A 19,947-nucleotide genomic window follows, 5' to 3' on the forward strand; every position below is an offset into this window, starting at 1 on the left:
CTGGGTAATCGGCCCCCAAAGAGGCGGGACGAACAGGCAAGGAGCGTGTTCAGACAGGACAGACAAGATACAGGAACGGATCTAGGTAATCGGCCCCTAGAAGGCAGGAGGAACAGGCTAGGAGCGTGTCCAGACAGGCCTGGAAATACAGCCTCTAGGAAAGGCAGCAGGCAAGAGTACACAGACAGGACTCAGTTCAGACACGGGAACTGATACCGCAAGGCAGGAGACAAAGACAGGACTCAGCTCAGACACGGGAACTGATACCGCAAGGCAGGAGACATAGACAGGACTCAGTTCAGACACGGGAACTGATACCGCAAGGCAGGAGACATAGACAGGACTCAGTTCAGACACGGGAACTGATACCGCAAGACAGGAGACAAAGAACGGGACCTGGCACCTTCAGAGTGAAAGCACACACTGAATGAAACACTATGCTCAGGCAGGGATAGATGGGAGCAGCTGAGCTATATACCAGGTGACAGACAGCAATAGGCTCAGGACGCACAAGGGGTGTGACCCACAGCAGGTACAAAAAGCAGGAAGTGATCGGGCGCCGCCCTTAAGCAGCAGAAACAGACACAAACAGACAGCATGGAGGGAAGCCAGAGAGACATTCTGGACTGGAGATCAAGTGCGTGCTCTTGCACAGTGGGAGATGGACCACCATGCAAGGACGCCGCCAGGTATGTTACACCTTTTTTCTGGTAGATTGGAAGGGGTTTGGTCCTGAGGAGAGAACTTGGGAACCCAGGGAGAACATCAACGCCCCGCTTCTCCTTGAGAAATTTCTTTCTGGCCAAAAAAAGAGGGGGCCTAAAGGGGGGGGTACTGTAGCATCGGCGTCTCTGCCCCGTTCTAGGCAGAGACGCCGTCCCTCTCACCTCCCCGCTCCTGGCGCGGCGTCCTCCAGCGCTTCTCTCCCCGCTGCTTCCGGCACGCGCTCCTTCCCCGGCAGTGTGCTTAGGGCGCGCGCGCGCTCCCCCGCTCTTAAAGGGACCGCGCGCGCCGTCCTAAGGAGTCCCCGGCCAATTGCCGGAGGACCTCCCATATAAAAGGCACCTCCTCCAAAATGGAGGTGCCCGAGCAATGTTGTAGCACTGTTCACTACTCTGCTTCAGCCCTCAGGTCCCGTTGCCAGTTACCTGCCAGATACCTGCCAGATTCCTGCCAGTCTGCTGTCTTATTCCTGCCTGATATCCTGCTACCTGCCTGCTAGCCTGAGGTCCGACGGTCTGCCTTCCAACTCCTGTCAGTCTGTCTAAGGACCAGCTTGCCCGCTCACCTGGGAGCGCACATCTTCTACCTGCCTGCTTGCCTGAGGTCCGACGGTCTGCCTTCCAACTCCTGTCAGTCTGTCTAAGGACCAGCTTGCCCGCTCACCTGGGAGCGCTCATCTGCTGCCTGTCTGCTAGCCTACCTGGAGGCTCTGCCGTCACGTGCTGTGACCACCCGCCTGTCCAGAGACTCCTGCCCGCTCACCTGGGAGCGCTCATCTGCTACCAGTCTGTTGGTCTTCCTGGAGGCTCCGCCGTCACATGCTGTGACCACCCGTTTATCCAGAGACTCTCGCCTGCTCACCTGGGAGCTCACGTCTATCATCAGCCGCCACAGGTCGTACCAATCCTTTACCCAGAGACTGCCCCGGTCACTTGCCGTGACCTCCTGCCCGTTCATCCAGAGACTGCCCCGGTCACTTGCCGTGACCTCCTGTCCGTTCATTCAGAGACTGTCCCGGTCACCTGCTGTGACTGCCTGCCCGTCTACCCTGGTCGCCACCCGCTCCCTTACAAGGACCGCCCCCTTGTATAGTGGCTCAGAGGTTCCACCTCCCAGACCCGTTACACATTGCACCATCGTGCCTCATTAAATGTTACTGTTCTACCGTTTATGAAGACTCTTGTCAGATGTGTCTGGTCAGCAACTAAATCTATCGTTTGCCTGAGAGAAGCTGCAGCTTCAGGTTGCCCTGAGTAACGGTTCCCCCAGGATTCCAACGAATTCATGTAACCGGTCTCGCCCCTATCTGAACTTAGGCGGTGTGCGTGTAACACTTGTCTAATGGCTGGCCACCTTCGAACTGAAATTCGACCTCTGTTGCGCCTGTATACCATTTGACAGACAAAAGAGTAAGAGCAGAAAAGCCAAAAAATCCTTCCATATCCTATAACAAACCATCTTAACTGGTAGAAACAGATTACACTTGATAACACAGTGGACTTCAAAGGAGACAGATTGTGGCCAACACTTTGGAGTAATTTGTGCTGGGTAAGACATAATTTTAAATAAAGTGGTTTCATATATTTAATACATTATGAAATATCAATCCTGAAAGTAAAGTGACCCTTTAAGGGACCATGGTTTATTAAAGAGCATATTTAAAAATATAACTGTCTCCAAAATTGTGATCTCTTATGTGTTTTTACCATTGTTATTATAATACATGAATAATTTTAAGACCTCAAACTCTGGTTTGCTTTCTTCCATTCCACACTTTGTCAGCAGCTCTAAATCTGGGCCCAACTGTTGTTCTGAACACTGTGTACAATGCAATTAATTCCATCGGAATATTTTAGTCAACAGATTTCCTGGAAGAACATTACTCACAGATTTTAATATGATAACAATATATTTCATGCAGGCATCTTTGCCTCAGGATTGATACAGGAAAAAGATATATCTTTGTACCGTGTTAGCCAGTCGATAGAAAAATATTTAGATGTGAGATTCCTCAGTGGTTGATACCTTTTAATGGCTAACTGAAAAGATGGTAACAAATTGCAAGCTTTCGAAACTACTCAGACCTCTTTATCAGGTATAAAATATCACATATTTATACACAGCAGAACACAAGAATAATGCAATAGATGAGACAAGTGAGAAGAAGCAGAACTAGGAGTATGGGAGGGGGGAGAAAGAGTTGTGGCCATAAATATTAGAGCAATTCATAGATAAGGAGTGTGAAAGTTTTATTGTCCTGTTATTGAAGTCTGGTCCATGGTTATGATGACCCCACAGGTCTGAGGAGCACATTCCTTAGCTAATGTAGAATGACATAAATCCATGTGAGACATTCATTCCTGCACTAAGAGTGTCAAAGGTTGTCATGCGTTTGTATTTCCAAATTGTTCTGTCTCTCTGGGATTTGAATTTTCCTTTTAATATTAGTAACTTCATATCCATGATGCTGTGATCAGGGAAACAAAAATGTTTGGCCATAGGTAGATCTATTCTTTTTTCTTTTATTGTGTGTTGATAAGAATTCATCCTTGTTCGAAGCTTTTGTCCTGTCTCCCCAACATACAGAGCCCCAGCTGGACATTTGATCAATAGGTTTGTTTAATCAGCTCTATCTTGTGATATAAATTTATGAATTATCAATCTGACGGGTGTAGTCTACTGTGTCTAAATTGTCGAGAACAATATTGTATTAAGGTCATTCTCCATTATCTGGCACAAATCCTCATGTAATTACAGTAGATACTTAGATACTACCTATATTTCAAATGATGACAAATAATAATTAACATGCAGTGAGTTCACATTATACTATATTGTGGGAAAGTTTCTTTTGATGGCTAAATCTTATTCTCTAATCCATCAAGAGCCTTGTGCAACAATTTGGAAAAAAACTCTGTCAAGTTGGAGAAATATTACGATGCGTTGGATGCAGAGTGCTGTGGCTTACCCATTAGAGATGGAAGCCACAAGAAAGATGTGAACAAAGACTAAGATGTAAAGAAATTGGACAATTTTTGTCACAGTACAAAGCCCCACACTGAGCAGAATCTGTTCAATATCTATGTAAGGACCTGTTTTAACATTCTACTCAGCTACTCTTATTACAAACCTATCTGACAGTCTAGCCCTCTGAAGGCCAAACCTTGTGGTGCATTAAGACGTCCTTTTTTTAGCATATCATTGCACCTTATGGTGCACATTTGTAAGTTTGTTTACACAAGCCACCTATCAATGATGGGTACAGAACAATCCCTAAGACAATCATTCTGTCTCCATACACAGTGTATGAGTCAATCACACATCAAACAAATGCTCTGCTCATCGTCAGGTGATTGTCAACATGGTAATAAACGTTCCTACAAATGGATTATCTAAATTAACCATTACAATTCATCATCAAGTTCATTCTAGATCTTTACATATGCATGTTTTTTTTTTTTACGTTGAACAATTACATTTTCAACAAATTGTAGCATATTCCATGAGGAGCAAAGGATGTCCATCTGGTCCATTCCTGCTACTGTAGCATAAATTGCTAGAAATGTTAATACTGGACACAATGAGAGGTCTTGTTAAAGGGAATCTGTCACCTCCTGGCTGTTTTTAAGCTATTAATATGGACATACAGGTGATAGGACTATTTGAATAATTCTACCTGTATGCCTATATCTCTGGTCTTGTTGTTCAGAAATCATCTATTAATCCTTTATGTTATTGAGGTCTTCCAGGCTCTGGGGCGTGCGGTGCCTGGAAGAAAATTTTGGTGTCCATTAGCGTACCACCCCCTCCCATCAGCGTCACAGGGCCCGGTGACATGTACTGGTGGCCCTGGAATCCCGCGGCATGCGCCCTACAATAGCGCAATTATACTTACCTTTTCCATTTATCTATTAGCATAGCATGCAAAATGTATTCGATTAGGCAGTCACTCATTACCTGTTTATAACCCACACTATCAGGGCTTAACAGGGATAGTGAGGGACAGCCACCGATGAATAGGGGAGCCAAATTTGTATACTAGGGTGCCAACCCCCATGACAGGCAGTATCAGTTGAGGCTTTCTGTGATAGGGCAAATAAGTCTTTATTGTGTATGAAATCTTATCGTGTACAAGACCCTTTTTTGGACCATATCCAGTTATCTATTTTTATCGTTCTCTCATCTGAAAATAGTCCCTGAGAGATATTGGTTTGATTGAATATAGTCACATACTTTTTAACCTTTGAATCACATGGGTTTTTGGTGTTTTTTTTTAAAAAGAATCAGAATAAAATTGATAGTTTTAGAGGTTTTTCATGTTTTCAAACATTTTTGGTCACCTCTACTCCAATAGTGTTTTGGTACTACTTACCATTTCCACCCTTCTATGGGTGGCTTCATTGTTCTTCTGCGCAGGCACCGGTGAGTCACTGAAGTAGCAGATGAGAAGGGGTGGTACGCAAATGAACACCAGAGGCTGAGTTTTCTTCCAGGCACCGCATTCCCCAGAGCCTGGAAGAACTCATTAACATAAGGGATTAAAAGATGATTTCTCCACAAGACTACAGATATGAGGCATACAGGTAGGACTATTTGAACAATGTATCACCTGTATGCCTATATTAATAGCTTAAAAACATCCCAGGGGTGACAGATTCCCTTTGAGTACATGCCATAGGTCATACCTATTTTGCAGCACTGTGGGGCACTACTTGAACTTTTTGTATGGGACCACCACTGCTCAACATATGCCCCGGTCATTAAGTATGTCATAAATGCTATGACTCTAACAAAATATAGACTTAAAAGTATTTTAGGTACTTGAAGTCTTACCTCATTGGAGTCAACTTGTTTAGGCGGAGTCTGTGTCCCAGGAGTTGATTCAAAAACCTAGAAATAAGAAAATAACTTACATAAGAGTAATTATAACATGAAAACTAAAAATAATAAATATATACACTACCGTTCAAAAGTTTGGGGTCACCCAGACAATTTTGTGTTTTCCATGAAAACTCAGAATTTTATTTATCAAATGAATTGCAAAATGAATCGAAAATATAGGTTAGAAATAATGATTTTTATTAGAAAGAATAATTTTCTCCTTCAAACTTTGCTTTCATCAAAAAATGCTTCCTTTGCAGCAATTACAGAATTGAGGACCTTTGGCATTCTAGCTGTTAATTTGCTGAGGTAATCTTGAGAAATTTCATCCCATGCTTCCTGAAGCCCCTGCCACAAGTTGGATTGGCTTGATGGGCACTTTTCCCGTACCATATGGTCAAGCTGCTCCCACAACAGCTCAATGGGGTTGAGATCTGGTGACTGCGCTGGCCACTCCATTACAGGTAGAATACCAGCTGCCTGCTTCTTCCCTAAATAGATCATGCATAATTTGCAGGTGCGCTTTGGGTCATTGTCCTATTGTAGGATGAAACTGGCTCCAATCAAGAGCTGTCCAGAGGGTATGGCATGGCGTTGCAAAATGAAGTGATAGCCTTCCTTATTCAAAATCCCATTTACCTTATACAAATCTCCCACTTTACCAGCACCAAAGCAACCCCAGACCATCACATTATCTCCACCATGCTTGTCAGATGGCGTCAGTCACTCTTCCAGCATCTTTTCCGTTGTTCTGCGTCTCACTTATGTTCTGTGTGATCCAAACACCTCAAACTTTGATTCGTCTGTCCATAAACCTTTTTTCCAATCTTCCTCTGTCCAATGTCTGTTTTCTTTTGCCCATATTAATCTTTTCCTTTTATTAGCCAGTCTCAGATATGGCTTTTTCTTTGCCACTTTGCCCTGAAGGCCAATATCCCAGAGTCACCTCTTCACTGTAGACGTTGACACTGGCGTTTTGCGTGTACTATTTAATGAAGCTGCTAGTTGAGGAGGTGTGAGGAGTCGATTTCTCAAACTAGAGACTCTAATGTACTTGTCTTGTTGCTCAGTTGTGCAGCGGGGCCTCCCACTTCTCTTTCTACTCTGGTTAGAGCCTGTTTGTGCTCTCCTCTGAAGGGAGTAGTACACATCGTTGTAGGAAATCTTCAGTTTCTTGGCAACTTCTCACATGGAATAGCCTTCATTTCTAAGAACAAGTATAGACTGTCGAGTTTCACATGAAAGTTCTCTTTTTCTGGCCATTTTGACAGTTTCATAGAACAAATGTAATGCTCCAGATTCTCAACTAGCTCAAAGGAAAGTCAATTTTATAGCTTCTCAAATCAGCCAAACTGTTTTCAGCTGGGCTAACATACTTGTGCAAGGGTTTTCTATGGTTTTCTAAACATCCATTAGCCTTCTTACACAGTTAGCAAACACAATGTACCATTAAAACACTAGAGTGGTGGTTTGTTGGAAATGGGCTTCTATACACCTATGTAGATATTGCAATAAAAACAAGACGTTTGCAGCTAGAATAGTCATTTACCACTTTAACAATGTATAGAGTGTATTTCTGATTCATTTAATGTTAGCTTCATTGGAAAAAAAAGTGCTTTTCTTTCAAAAATAATGAAATTTCTAAAAGACCCCAAACGGCCGTGTATATACAGGGTGGTCCAAAAGTAGGTGGACAGAAAGTGTAATAAGGTTATGAAGGGGGAGATTTATCAAACATGGTGTAAAGTGAAACTGGCTCAGTTGCCCTTAGCAACCAATCAGCTTCCACTTTTCATTCCTCACAGACTCTTTGGAAAATGAAAGGTGGAATCTGATTGGTTGCTAAGGGCAACTGAGCCAGTTTCACAGATAGATCTCCCCCAAATCTGTTTTCTTTTCAGATAATTCAGATAACACATAATGGCAAATTATTTAAATACAGATCAAAGAAAATCTCAAAATGCTGAAACCGTTAGGCTATGTGCCAACGTTGCGGAAATGAAGCGGAAAATTTGCGCTTCATTTCCGCATGTCCTTTCCCGGAAAAACGCATGCGGAATTTCGCAAGCGTTTATCGCGCGTTTTCGACATGCGGAATTGCCTTGCATTTTTTATTACATTGCAAAGGCAATTCCGCATGCGGAAACGCAAAATTAATTGACAATCTGCGGATTTTTGTGCGCATCAAAAACGCTGCGGAAAAATCCGCAGCATGGGCATAGAACTTGCGGATTCTCATTGGGGACCATGGGGTGCGGATTACCAAGCGTTTTACAAGCGTTTCCGCTGCGGAAATTTCGCATCAAATACGCTTGTAAAATGCTACGTGGGCACATACCCTTAGAGCAGATTGGGTTGAAACATTTGGTACTCAAGCCCCAAAGAGACAAACCATTTACCGCATTCGTGACAAATTCAATGCCACTGGCTCACTCCTTAATGCTCCAAAAACTGGTCAACCCAAAACAGTCTGTACAGAAGATAATAAACAACTTGTTGCAGAAACATTTGTTCAGAGTCCAAAAAAGTCCACCAGAAGAGCCTCTTTGGAATTGGGAATGTCACGAGCTTCTATCATGCGAATCCTGAAATCTATTGGGTGGAAAGCTTATCGTCCACGTCTAATTCATGGTTTATTGGAGGATGATCCAGACAGGCGACTGCAATTTAGTGTTTGATAAATCTCCCCCTTCATAACCTTATTACACTTTCTGTCCACCTACTTTTGGACGACCCTGTATATGTCTAGATTAAATTTTCCAAAGCTCATTTTAGGAATCTATTTCTATACCGACTCCATGTACCAAAGTAGAAACCCCAAACATTTAGGGAAAGCGCCTATATTGCTGATAATATACAGTGCTCAATGTGGGGCATTTATCATTGAATTTGTGACCAAAAGTTTGCACAATTTGCAACATTTCCAAGGTTGAAATTCTGGTGCCACATTTATGCCATTTAACCCCTTAAGGACCCTGGGATTTTCCGTTTTTGCATTTTCGTTTTTTGCTCCCCTTGGTCCCAGAGCCATAGCGTTTTTATTTTTTGGTCAATATGGCCGTGTAAGGGCTTATTTTTTGAGGGACAAGTTGTACTTTTGAACGACTTTACTGGTTTTACCATATCGTGTACGGGAAAAAAATTCCAAATGCGGTGAAATTGCAAAAAAAGTGCAATACCATAGATGTTTTTTTTTTTACCATGTTCACTGAATGCTAAAACTGGCCTGCCATTATTATTCTCCAGGTCATTACGAGTTCGTAGACACCAAACATGTATAGGTTCTTTTTTATTTAAGTGGTGAAAAAAAATCCAAAGTTTGCTAAAAGGAGAAAAAAAAATGGCGCCATTTTCCAAGACCCGTAGCGTCTCCATTTTTTGGGATCTGGGGCCGGGTGAGGGCTTATTTTTTGTGCGCCGAGCTGAAGTTTTTATTGATACCATTTTGGGGTAGACCCGATGTTTTGATCGCCCGTTATTACATTTTATTGCACTGTTGCAGCGACCAAAAAACGTAATTCTGGCGGTTAGAATTTTTTTCTCGTTACGCCGTTTACCGATCGGATTAATTTTTTTTTCATATTGATAGATCGGGCGATTCTGAACGCGGCGATACCAAATATGTGTATGTGGGTTTTTTTCATTATTATTTTATTTTGAATGGGGCGAAAGGGGGGTGATTTAAACTTTTATATTTTTTTATTTTTTTTAATATTTTTAAAAACCTTTTTTTTTTTTTTTTTTTTTTTTTTTTACACTTTTTGCTTGCTTCTATAGTCTCCATAGGAGACTAGAAGCAGCAACTGTCCGATCGCCTCTGCTACATAGAGGTGATGAGCAGATCACCTCTATGTAGCAGAAATGCTCCTGTGCTATGAGCGCCGACCACTAGGTGGTGCTCATAGCGATCAGTACATGACAATCACTGGGGTCTGCTGCAGACCCAGGGTTGTCATGCCCACCCATCAGTGACTTGCGATCACGTGACGGGGTCACCGATAGGCGGGGTAAGTGACGCGCTTCCGGCGCGGCGCTGTTAAATGCCGCTGTCAGTGATCGATAGCGGTACTTAATTGGTTAACAGCAGCAGGTGGATCGCGATTCCACCCGTGGCTGTTGCGGGCACATGTCAGCTGTATAAATCATTTGGAAACATCCTGAATGACAAATTTAAAAAATCTCAATTTGCACAAAATTCAAAGTGAACTTGTCAGACTTGAAGTGAGTACACTAAAGATTTGGTGCAAATCCCGCCATTTTGAATACATGTGTGCCATTTTGCAACTAAAAGGTTTAAAAAGAGACACCTTTATTGAAAACACCTAATTATTGCCACTTATTCGGTCTTATTTAAAGTGAAGGAACATAAAATACAAATCATGTGCATATGCAGTTTACATTTTTGGTATCACCCTTTTGGATGTCCACTTCTTCCAATAGCAAATAAGGAAGGTTCACACTGGGCAGATTTCAACCCATAAGCAGCAGGACCAACAAGAACATGTTACATGTGCAAACTGTACGTGCTGAAAAATCATTAATAAGATAGTTCATTCCGCATACAGTTTGCACATTGTGGACGCTGCCTGTGCTTGGGTCAGCCCACCTGAGAGCTGGTGAATTCCTTGGTGGGCCCCGCCACCTGCTCCATTACGGCTATGCACTGATCAGCTTCCCCTCCTGCTTTGGATATTGAAGTCAGATTGACAACTCTCCTGAGGGGGTGTCAATAAGTCCAGCTCCCACCAGCCCTTCCGTGAGGCCATCATCGGGAACAGATGGAGTACTATGGCAGCTTAGCCTATGGCCTGTTCAAAGCACCTACTACTATGTTAGTCCTCTTATAACTCTAAGCTGAACTCCATAGAATCACCATTTTGCTATATGCTGTAATACAGTGGAATTGTAGTATAAATGACTGAATGGTTGCACGTTTAAGTTCTCTAACTGAACTAAAAAAAGAAAATAAAATGAGTAAAAAAAAGTTGTAAACAAATCTAATAATAAAAAATATATAAAAGTTTAAATCATGCTTTTTTCCCTCTTCAAAATAAAAAATAATTGGTATTGTCGTGTCCAAAAAAGTCCAATCCATTAAATATAAAACAGTTTGAACTGCTTTAACTCCTTATTAACATCCACCTTACACATATGGCACAAGTGGGTGTATGGAGCGGGCTTACGAGGTGATCCATCCCATACCCAGCAGATAATGGCTGTAAATACACAGCCAGGTTCTCCATCTAAAAGCCAAAGGTGGAGCGGAGCGACTGTTAACCTGTTAAATGTCAGAGTTTGACAGCGACATTTAACAGAGTGGCGGCATGAGGGCGTTTCATTCTATGCTCCCATTGGAGCCTCTGTGAGGCAATTGCAGGGCGCCGATGGGTTACTATAATAGCTGGGGGTCTGTTGAAGAACTCCGTACCCGTCATCACGGAGCGCTTTTGAAATACAGCATGAGGCCAGGCCACAAAGGAGACCATCATTTTTACTATATGCAGCAATGCTGTGGTATTGTTGTATATAGCACAAGCAATCAGACGATTCCATGTTCAAGACCCTTATGGGTACCAATACAGTAAAAAGTTTAAAAAAAATATGTAAAAAATAAAAAAAATACAGAAGTTAGAATCACTCATCTTTTTCCTCATTTAAAAAGCGTCCATAATAGTCCGTTCTATCAAAATATAAAAAATAATTAACCCGATCGCTAAACACCGTAAACAGATAAAAATTCAAAATGGCTTAAGTGTGGGGGTTTTTTTGTTGCCGCAAAACCACAAAAAATGCTGTAAGGAGAGATCAAAATGGTGCATCTATCCCAAAATGGTATCAATAAAAACGTTCATTTGCCCTGTAAAAAATTAAGCTCTCACTCAGCTATATGGACTGAAAAATGAAAACGTTACAGGCAGGTCTTGGAAAATGGCGACACAATCAAAACTTTTTTTTTTACAGATTTGATTATTTTTTGACCATTAAAATAATAAAAAATACTGGACAAGTTTGGCATTGCCATAATACTACTGATGAGGAAAATCGTATTGGCAGGTCCCAAACGCGTTATTTTACTGCCTGGGTTTTGTAGCTGTTTATTCACATACCTTCTGTATGCTGAACAATGGTCTATACCTACAGTACCTGGGTGTGTGTGGAGGCATCTGCAGAAGCTATTCCCACAGCTGGGTCTATAAGTAGTGGTTGCTCCTGTCATAACCACACAAGGTAAGAGCTTACCTGTTGTGCTATATATCCCTAGCCATACAATACTACGCTATGTGCCGAGATCTGCGTTTTCTATATTTTTAATTTGTATCACATGTGAGCTCTAGGCATCCCAGTCTTACACTGGCCCAGCCCCTGTTTATATGAGGAGATGTGCTGCCAACAAGACTTATTTTAGGTTGCAAAAAAGATGCAATCAGCCAACAAACAAGCATTTTACTTACTCGTGTGTCGGCTGACTGCTGCCATGTTTGCAAACACCAATAATCACCCAATTATTGGCTTGTGTAAATGTGGCTTTACCAACTTGCCACAAAATGATTGCAGGTGATTTACTACAATCTGATGTACAGTTATGTCATAGATGTGACACAGGAGTTGTGCTGGTGCCATCCACCAGGCTCCTGCTGCCATCCACCAGGCTCCTGCTGCATGTGCTGAGACTGGACATACTGGAAAACCATGATAAATCATTATGCTTATGAGTGATACATGTCCATATCCTATAATTCTGATATAAAAACAACAGCTGTATTCACTGTAAACTATAAAATGGTGATAATTACAGTCAAAATAATCTGCAGTTTCTTCAGCTTCAAAAAAATCACCAGACACCTTCATTTTTTTTTTTACTGCAAAAAATCTCCTATTTTTACGAACTGTCCTTCAGGACAGCATGTGAGCCGACCATCTGTGAACTGCGGTAACCTTATGGAGTTACCAGCAGTTCACAGCTGGCCACTCACACAGAGGTTACTGTGAGAACCGCTGGCTGTGACCTGCGGTAAACTTAATGACGTCACTGCCCCTGGTTCTCACGCTGCTCTCACTGTGTTCAAGCGGCCATGGTGAGTGGTCACATCACTGATGTAATCACAGCCTCCGGGTGTGGCAGATTCGGAGATCGTTGTGGAACGTCTATATTATAGATTACGGCGGACCATCTGGATTATTTTTTTTGCTGATAAATGGCTGAAAGAGGGAAATTGTCGGGGAGTGTTTTTTCACAATTAAAATACTTTTGCATGTTTGTGTGTTTATTTCTTTTGACTACGGGGTTAGTAATGGGGGTGTTTGACAGACGCTTCTCAATTACTGACCCCTTAGCTTGATGTCAGCTGACATCAACCCCAAAACCAATACCCCGCTTGCCAACGCAACAGGGCAATCGGGAAGAGCCAAGCCTAAGTGCCTGAATTGGTGTACCTAATGGCTGAAGGCTGGTGTTATTAGTCTGGGAAGAGGCCAATATCCATGGCCCTTTCCAGTCTATTAACATCAGTCCGCAGATGTCACCCTTACAGTATGTAAAAGCTGATGTTAAAAATGCAATGCATAGGGATTGCATACTGATCTCATACGGATGTCATAGGGATGCTAGTTGATGAAAATCGCATTGTACTCTCATGACACTCATATGACACTTGTCCTACTTTTCTGGGTCAACATCGGACCAATTTTTTATGTTAGCTTGACTCCAGCCTTATACTGAACAGTGAACTATATTTAAAAAAAATCATTTTTAATCAAATTCCTAATTACATTTTTTTATTAATTTCTCCTCCCAAAGACTGTAACAAAAAGTGATAAAAAAAAGTTGTACCGCAATCAATATAATTGCAATAATGCAAAAAAAATAACCCGCATACAGCACTGCTGATGCAAAATTGTTTAGCTCTCAGAATATGGTTACAGAAAAATAAATACTTTTGTTTATATGCCTTCACATAAAACGTTAATGAAAGTCTGTTAATAATTTATATGTATTCTAAAATGATGCCACTGAGAAATACAACTCATCCCTTTTTTGACTATGTTGTCGAAAAAATAAAAAATGATGGCTCCTGGAACACAATAGTAGAAAACTGGAAAAAAAAGTCTGGCATACAGGCCAAAATTGGCTGTGGCGGCAAGAGGTTAAGTATTTACCGATCAGTGATTTACGCAGGCAGCCTACGAACTAGACGCGTAGTTAACAATCTGGAATAGATCATTCAGCGGGCAGAGGCCGCCATAGTTCTCAGCACTGCCAGTCCTGTTTACCCAGGATGATGCGCTGCTGAGAACAATGACCTTTTGTGCTGCAGAAAAGAGCAATTCACCTGATGAACAAGCATTTTGTTTTTTGGGTGAGTGGCAGATTATGTTCACTGAAGGATTATCATGAAACGATCACCAGTGTAAATGCACCTTTAGAAGAGTTTTTGACATTTTTAGGCCTTTTTCCCTAACATAAGAACAACTAGCTTTGTCTTTGTCCCAGGTTTTTCTTCCTTCCACTGCATAAGCAGTAAGAGTTTTTTATAACTCTGCTAAACTGCGGTTGAATTACTTTACCTGAGTTATTGAAGGCCTTTTGTCTTTCATTCTCTTCGCCAGGGTGTCCAGCCCTTTAAGGGAAGAAAACAAACTCTTCTTGATTTGTACTTTATGTGACAGAGAAAATGTCCGTTTCCGTAAAGCAGACTCATCCCGGGAGCAAATCTGGAAGAAAAAAATGATAGAACACAATAATATGTAAACTTTCAATTTTTACCCTGAAAACAAACTATTCAATGGGACGATGTATAGTCAACAGCCTCCGCAGCTTACATGTACACTGGGAAAAACAGACTGAGGATGGCCTTACAGGGCTTATTCAACCCTGACTAGGGGCAGGCTGACATACCATTATAGTCTGTATTCCAAACAAGCTGAATGGCTGATTTTAAACCATTTGTTCATTCTGAATTGTTTTGTCCCATTGAGTTTGTCTTTCATTATAGATGGCAAACTAAGGGTATGTGCACACGTTGAGTCTTTGGTGCAGGAATTTCTACACCATTTCAACATCTCTTGGCAGCAACACATGTTTTTGCAGCATTTTTGCTTCATTTTTTGGTGCAGATTTTTGGCCAGTCATTAGTACGGGTAAAATCTGCAGCAACAATGCGGAAAGAGTTGACATGCAGCAGATTTAAATCTGCACCAAATCTGCAAGTCAGGATTCTCATTCACTTTGTTGGCCTCAGGAAACCCTTCAGGTTTTGTGACAAATCTGCACTGAAAAATCACATGTGCACACAGCCTTACTGTTTCCAAGCTATTCAGACTCTGGCACATGAACATCTTTAAATGAGTTTATCTTATGGCTGGAGACATCACAGCCATGATGGACCCAAAGCAAGCAACAGGGATTTGTAGAATGGGGACATGTAAACTATAGATATGTCCTTTCTACATTGTCACACCTTAGATTGCCAACTAACTATACAACATATTAAATATTTGTCATTGTGGCTTGTAATTAAGACATGCCCACTGTCTGAATCAGAATTGTGAACAGACAATTGGTAGACTTCTTTGAATTGGTATGTCTATGTTGACATACAGTGGATGCAACATGATTGATAATGAAGAGTTCCATTCTGCCTTTTGCACTGTGAGGCTGGAGACACACTAGAGTATGGCATCTATTGGGATATGCTCATGACACTCGGCTCCTGCTCTGCTGTGAGTGTGAGCCGAGTATCAGTGCCCTGTGCTCCGATCCTCTAGCATGAGAGAATCACAGCACAGCTGCGGAGGAGACGGAGAAGGTCATTTCTACATCTCCTCTGTTGCCGGCGTCTGTGGGAATCATACTGCACTCAGGTGATATCTGAGTGCAGTGTGATATTTCACACTCACCCATAGGCTTATAAGGGTGCGTGCAATCCGAATTCCGCATGTGATTGCAGCATGCTACGGTTATTTTTCAGTCTAATCTCAATCTGATTGGAGCTGAAAAAAAAATCTGCTGATGAACACAGAATCATTGATTAACATTGGACCGAATGCAATCTGATTTTTTTTTATCAGATTGCATTCGTCTAATTTAGTCTCAAGTGGGAACGAGCCCTTAGACACACTTCATACCTTTCATAAGCATAGTGTGCATAGTGCCATTATCAGTGAACAGACATCAACTTACCAATGCATGGAATGAAGAGACTGAAAATATACCAAGCCTTCCCAGTACCAGTTTTGATGGTCTTCCAGCAGCTGCTAGCAAACTTTTAGGGTTTGGCAGCTCCCCTCCTTGCAGGCTGGATAAATAGCAACGCATACGGAAGAGATCCATATTAAACTTTTCCAAGTTCTGTTCCCATTGTTGAATCTGTACCAAGATATTCAAGTTAGTAAAGTCAGGTTTTCATTTAATTCTAAATTTAGTCTCAAGCCACACAATATGTTAAATGTAGATCAGGAGGACACACTGCCATACATATTACCCAAATATTCCCAAATGGAAAAAAATGATGTACTGTATCATAGAGGATACTCAAAAGACTTAAACATGACACAATGTTCCACCAACCATTAAGTTACAGGAGAACTAAGCGTATTTCACCCCAAATTATCTTTATTGAAATAATTAAAAAATATTATAAAAACGTGAAAGTGCATACCATGAAAGCAAGGGTTTAATACAGCAATAGAATCAATCGTCCGGGCACCTCTTTAGGTCCCAAATGAATGGTAAATAATTTAATCATCCCAATAACAAAAGAATGAATAAATGACATAACATAAGCCCTGGAGGCAGATTCTCAAGGAGATCTATGTCCAACCCATAGATGTTAACAACTAATTTACATTTTATGAAAAATGTGGATTATTGTGGAATAAAACATCGGATCGCAGATATCAAGGTATCATTTCATTAAACGTCCTATGACCTACATGCCCATATAGACCGCTTAGGAGGGTTCATCCTACTGACAGATTCCCTATAATGTCCATATGGCACCCTTGCTTATATATCAACATTTTAAAAAATTACAAATCTATTTACAGTTTCCTATGTTAAGAATTGCAATATATCCATGAAAATGAGATGCAATATGAATGGATTGTATGGGATCCGTTTGGTTTTGTTTGCGCATTCCTAGACTTGAATAGGTGAGTCTTATCTAAAATGCAAGAGACTAGTCCATGCTGAGATTTGTTTTCACATACATACTCAGTCCGCATGAAAAATTTGTCATCTGAACAGCCGCATTGAATAAGTTTGGTCAGTGTCAGCGTGCTTCCCATGTGCTATCCAATTTTAATAATACGCTTGTCTGAATGAGCTATTACTGAAGAGAAAAATATCAGATGCTTAGTAGCTCAGCTGGTAATGGGCGATTCAACAGTGGAAGCCCATGTAATGACCTATGTTCAGGGAAGCCCATTAAAAGAAACTATTTGAGAACAAGAAAACCACCTCTTAATGCCTACTACCTGAGGATGAGGCCTGTGTCTCACTGGACATCAATATTCCAGCTTAGACACAGGCCATGACCAACGCTGTGGATTGGCCAAAACGTTGATCTCAACTGTATATGGACACTAAAGCTGATCTCCCAATAAGGGTATGTGCACACTCCGTCTTTTAAACACTAGCATACCCTTTGGGTTAGTGAAGCAGAAGATGCTTCAGGAAAACCCATCGCTGTTTTTCATGAAGAGTCTTCTGTGGTGTCTTTCTGGACGTTTTTGCAGAGTCTTTACGTCAGAGTTTTACAAATGTAACACCTACAAATGGAAGCAGCCATAAGAATGGTCAGGTCACTTCTTTTAACTGTTTTTCAGCTTTCGACCCCTGAAGTGGTGAAAATAAGCCCAAAAAGACTGAACATATACACAGCAAGTCGTTTTGATATTGCAGTGCATATATTAGTTTTTTTAACATTTTTTAGGCAGTTTCCTGAGCATAATTACCTGAAAAAGATGCCATGTGCATACAAGCTAAATATTTTCTCTTAATTCGCATATTGAGTAACTAATGGTGGCACATGACACATGGATTCAAACTTGTAGAGTAAGCAGGAACTTGCAGCTCCATGCGGCCATGTAGGCTAATACTATTCTGACCTGTATTGTATGTGATTCTAATATCATATTAGGAAGTTGCTCTTTACAAAACTCCACCAAATATACTATAAAAGAAAAAAGGTCTGTTGGTGGATTAATGAGGCAATCTCGATATTTTCCCTCACATAATCTCCGGTCCTCCCAAGACCTCCTTCTCTCCTCCACATTTATTCGTTCCTCACCCAATTGCCTCCAAGATTTCTCCCGAATATCTCCCATCCTATGGAATTCTGTGTCAAACAAGCTTTACAGCCTGCCATGACCTTCCTTGCTGCCACCGTGGCGCCCCTACGGGTTCAGTCGCCACAGAGGTACTGCATCTCACCCAGAGGTGTGGTGCCCCACTCTCAGGTAAGGAGGGAGTACTGCCCGGGACCCACACACTAACATCCATTACACTCCACTTCAGAGGGAAGGGCGAGATTGCTCCTAAGGGAGAGCACAGTCCCTAGTCCCTAGCTGGAGGGTGGAACCATGTAGTGGGTGTGGGTGGAGGAAGTAGTTTAGGGGACCACTTCAGAAGGAGTATAAGAAGGAATGGAACCATCTAGAATCAGCCAGTCCTGCTCAGGAGAGCAGTGGAGGAGGTCCAGGCTCCAGTGCTTGGAGCAGGAGTTGAGAGGAACGGGGCCTAGCCTGAGAGGCCCAGGAAAGAGAGAGAGAGGACTGGAGCAGGGAAGGCTCCAGGAGGAACAGAAGGGATCCTAGGGGCACGGGAAGTGCGGATGCCACCCGTGCGCCCAAATCTGCAGGAACGTAGAGGGATCAGGCCGCAGATTGGACCGGCCCCTAATATAGTGGAGAACTACAAGGCTCAGCTAGAAACCGGAGGCTGCTGTAATTGCAAGAGGCAGCTGCCAACCACCACAATTATATCGCCGAAAACGTGGCCACAGAGGGTCCAGGGGACTGCAGGTCGCCTGACAAGATCCGAGGCTACCGGCTTGGGAAGACGACCGAGGAAGGCACATAGAACGGGTCCCGTTTAAGTACTACTGAGTTACTTGAGAGATTGCTGAACCCCTTCCTTGGTGAACGAAGGACGACGTGGGAGGTTACTCTAGTACTGGTAGCCTGGAGTTCAACAACTGTGAGTAACCCTTGAAGACTGCACCCCATTGTGTCCTAGAATTATTATCTGTGCCATCACCTGCACTACACTGCACAGCAACATCTACATCATTAACCATCACTGCACTGCCCTGGAGCTTAGCTCTACATGTGGAGAGCTGAACCAACTCTGCTGCGTCACCATCAGCTCCAGGGGATTGGCATCGCAGCGGTGGCTCCATATAACCGCATACCACAGGTGGCATCACGAACATTAAACTATAAAAACTATAATTCCCCTTTTATTGACCGCCCTGGGTCACGGACCGGGTCACTGCCACTGTGACATCCCCTGCACCGACCGGCCCAGCACTGAGTACCCCACGGCCCAGGGGGCGCGTCACCACCTCAACACCACTAGAGCTACTGCAACCCCCCAACCTACTGTTTCCTTTCCCGTTCCTGTAGAATGTAAGCCCGCAAGGTCAGAGTCCTCTTCCCTCTGTACCTATCATTGTTAGTTTCTTTACTGTAAGTGATATCTGTATTTGGTATGTAACCCCTGCTCATGTACAGCACCATGGAATCAATGGCGCTATATAAATAAATAATAATAAAAAAACTATGTATTGATGCTTATCTTTAAACTTCAAGACTTAGTTTGTACATTCACTTAATCCATTAACTAAAGTCTAAACAGAATAAAGTTAACTCTATATCAGTTGCACAGCCCACTCCATCCCCTAGTGCTTTTATACAGACAGATAAACTGCATCGATCAACAATTTAGCAAGTTACCCAGTACTCATTACTTAATCTAGTACATGCTGCAACCTCCGGTAAGATTTGGAACAAGCTGTTCCTATAAGACTAGGGTCACACGACCGTTTGTTCTCCATCCTAGAAAAACGGTCCAATTATGCCAAGATCAGAGATTGATCAGAGTATGATCAGAACTGGATCCGTTTTTCTCGGATGTAGAGAGTAAAAAAAAAACATTTCTCCATCTTCTTTATTCTGTCAGCTCATGAATATCGGACCACACTCGGATGTCATCTCAGTGCGGTGTAATTATTTTCACGTACGAATAGTCTTCAATGGCTGACTGCGATCCGTATTGTAGGCAAATTCAAAAATCAGAAACGTTCACGGTCTCATTTAATAGCATTGGATTGATTGTGATCT

At 42.2% G+C, this 19,947-nt stretch overlaps 1 protein-coding gene across 4 annotated transcripts in view; it reads right to left on the bottom strand.

Moving 5' to 3' along the window:
• The window catches only part of TIAM2 (TIAM Rac1 associated GEF 2), a 518,307-nt gene that overhangs the window by 221,108 nt on the left and 277,252 nt on the right, over positions 1–19,947 (bottom strand). For all 4 annotated transcript variants that reach the window (XM_073672431.1, XM_073672433.1, XM_073672430.1 and 1 more), the window contains 3 exons: positions 15,785–15,970; positions 14,170–14,316; positions 5,557–5,613 (listed from right to left, as the gene is read on the bottom strand). In XM_073672431.1, coding sequence (XP_073528532.1) covers positions 5,557–5,613; positions 14,170–14,316; positions 15,785–15,970 — 390 coding nt within the window. The remainder of the gene's footprint in view (positions 1–5,556; positions 5,614–14,169; positions 14,317–15,784; positions 15,971–19,947) is intronic.

This window comes from Phyllobates terribilis, unplaced genomic scaffold, assembly GCF_046119375.1.
Source record: "Phyllobates terribilis strain yellow unplaced genomic scaffold, ASM4611937v1 Scaffold_3__8_contigs__length_932513732, whole genome shotgun sequence".
Lineage (NCBI taxonomy): Eukaryota > Metazoa > Chordata > Amphibia > Anura > Dendrobatidae > Phyllobates > Phyllobates terribilis.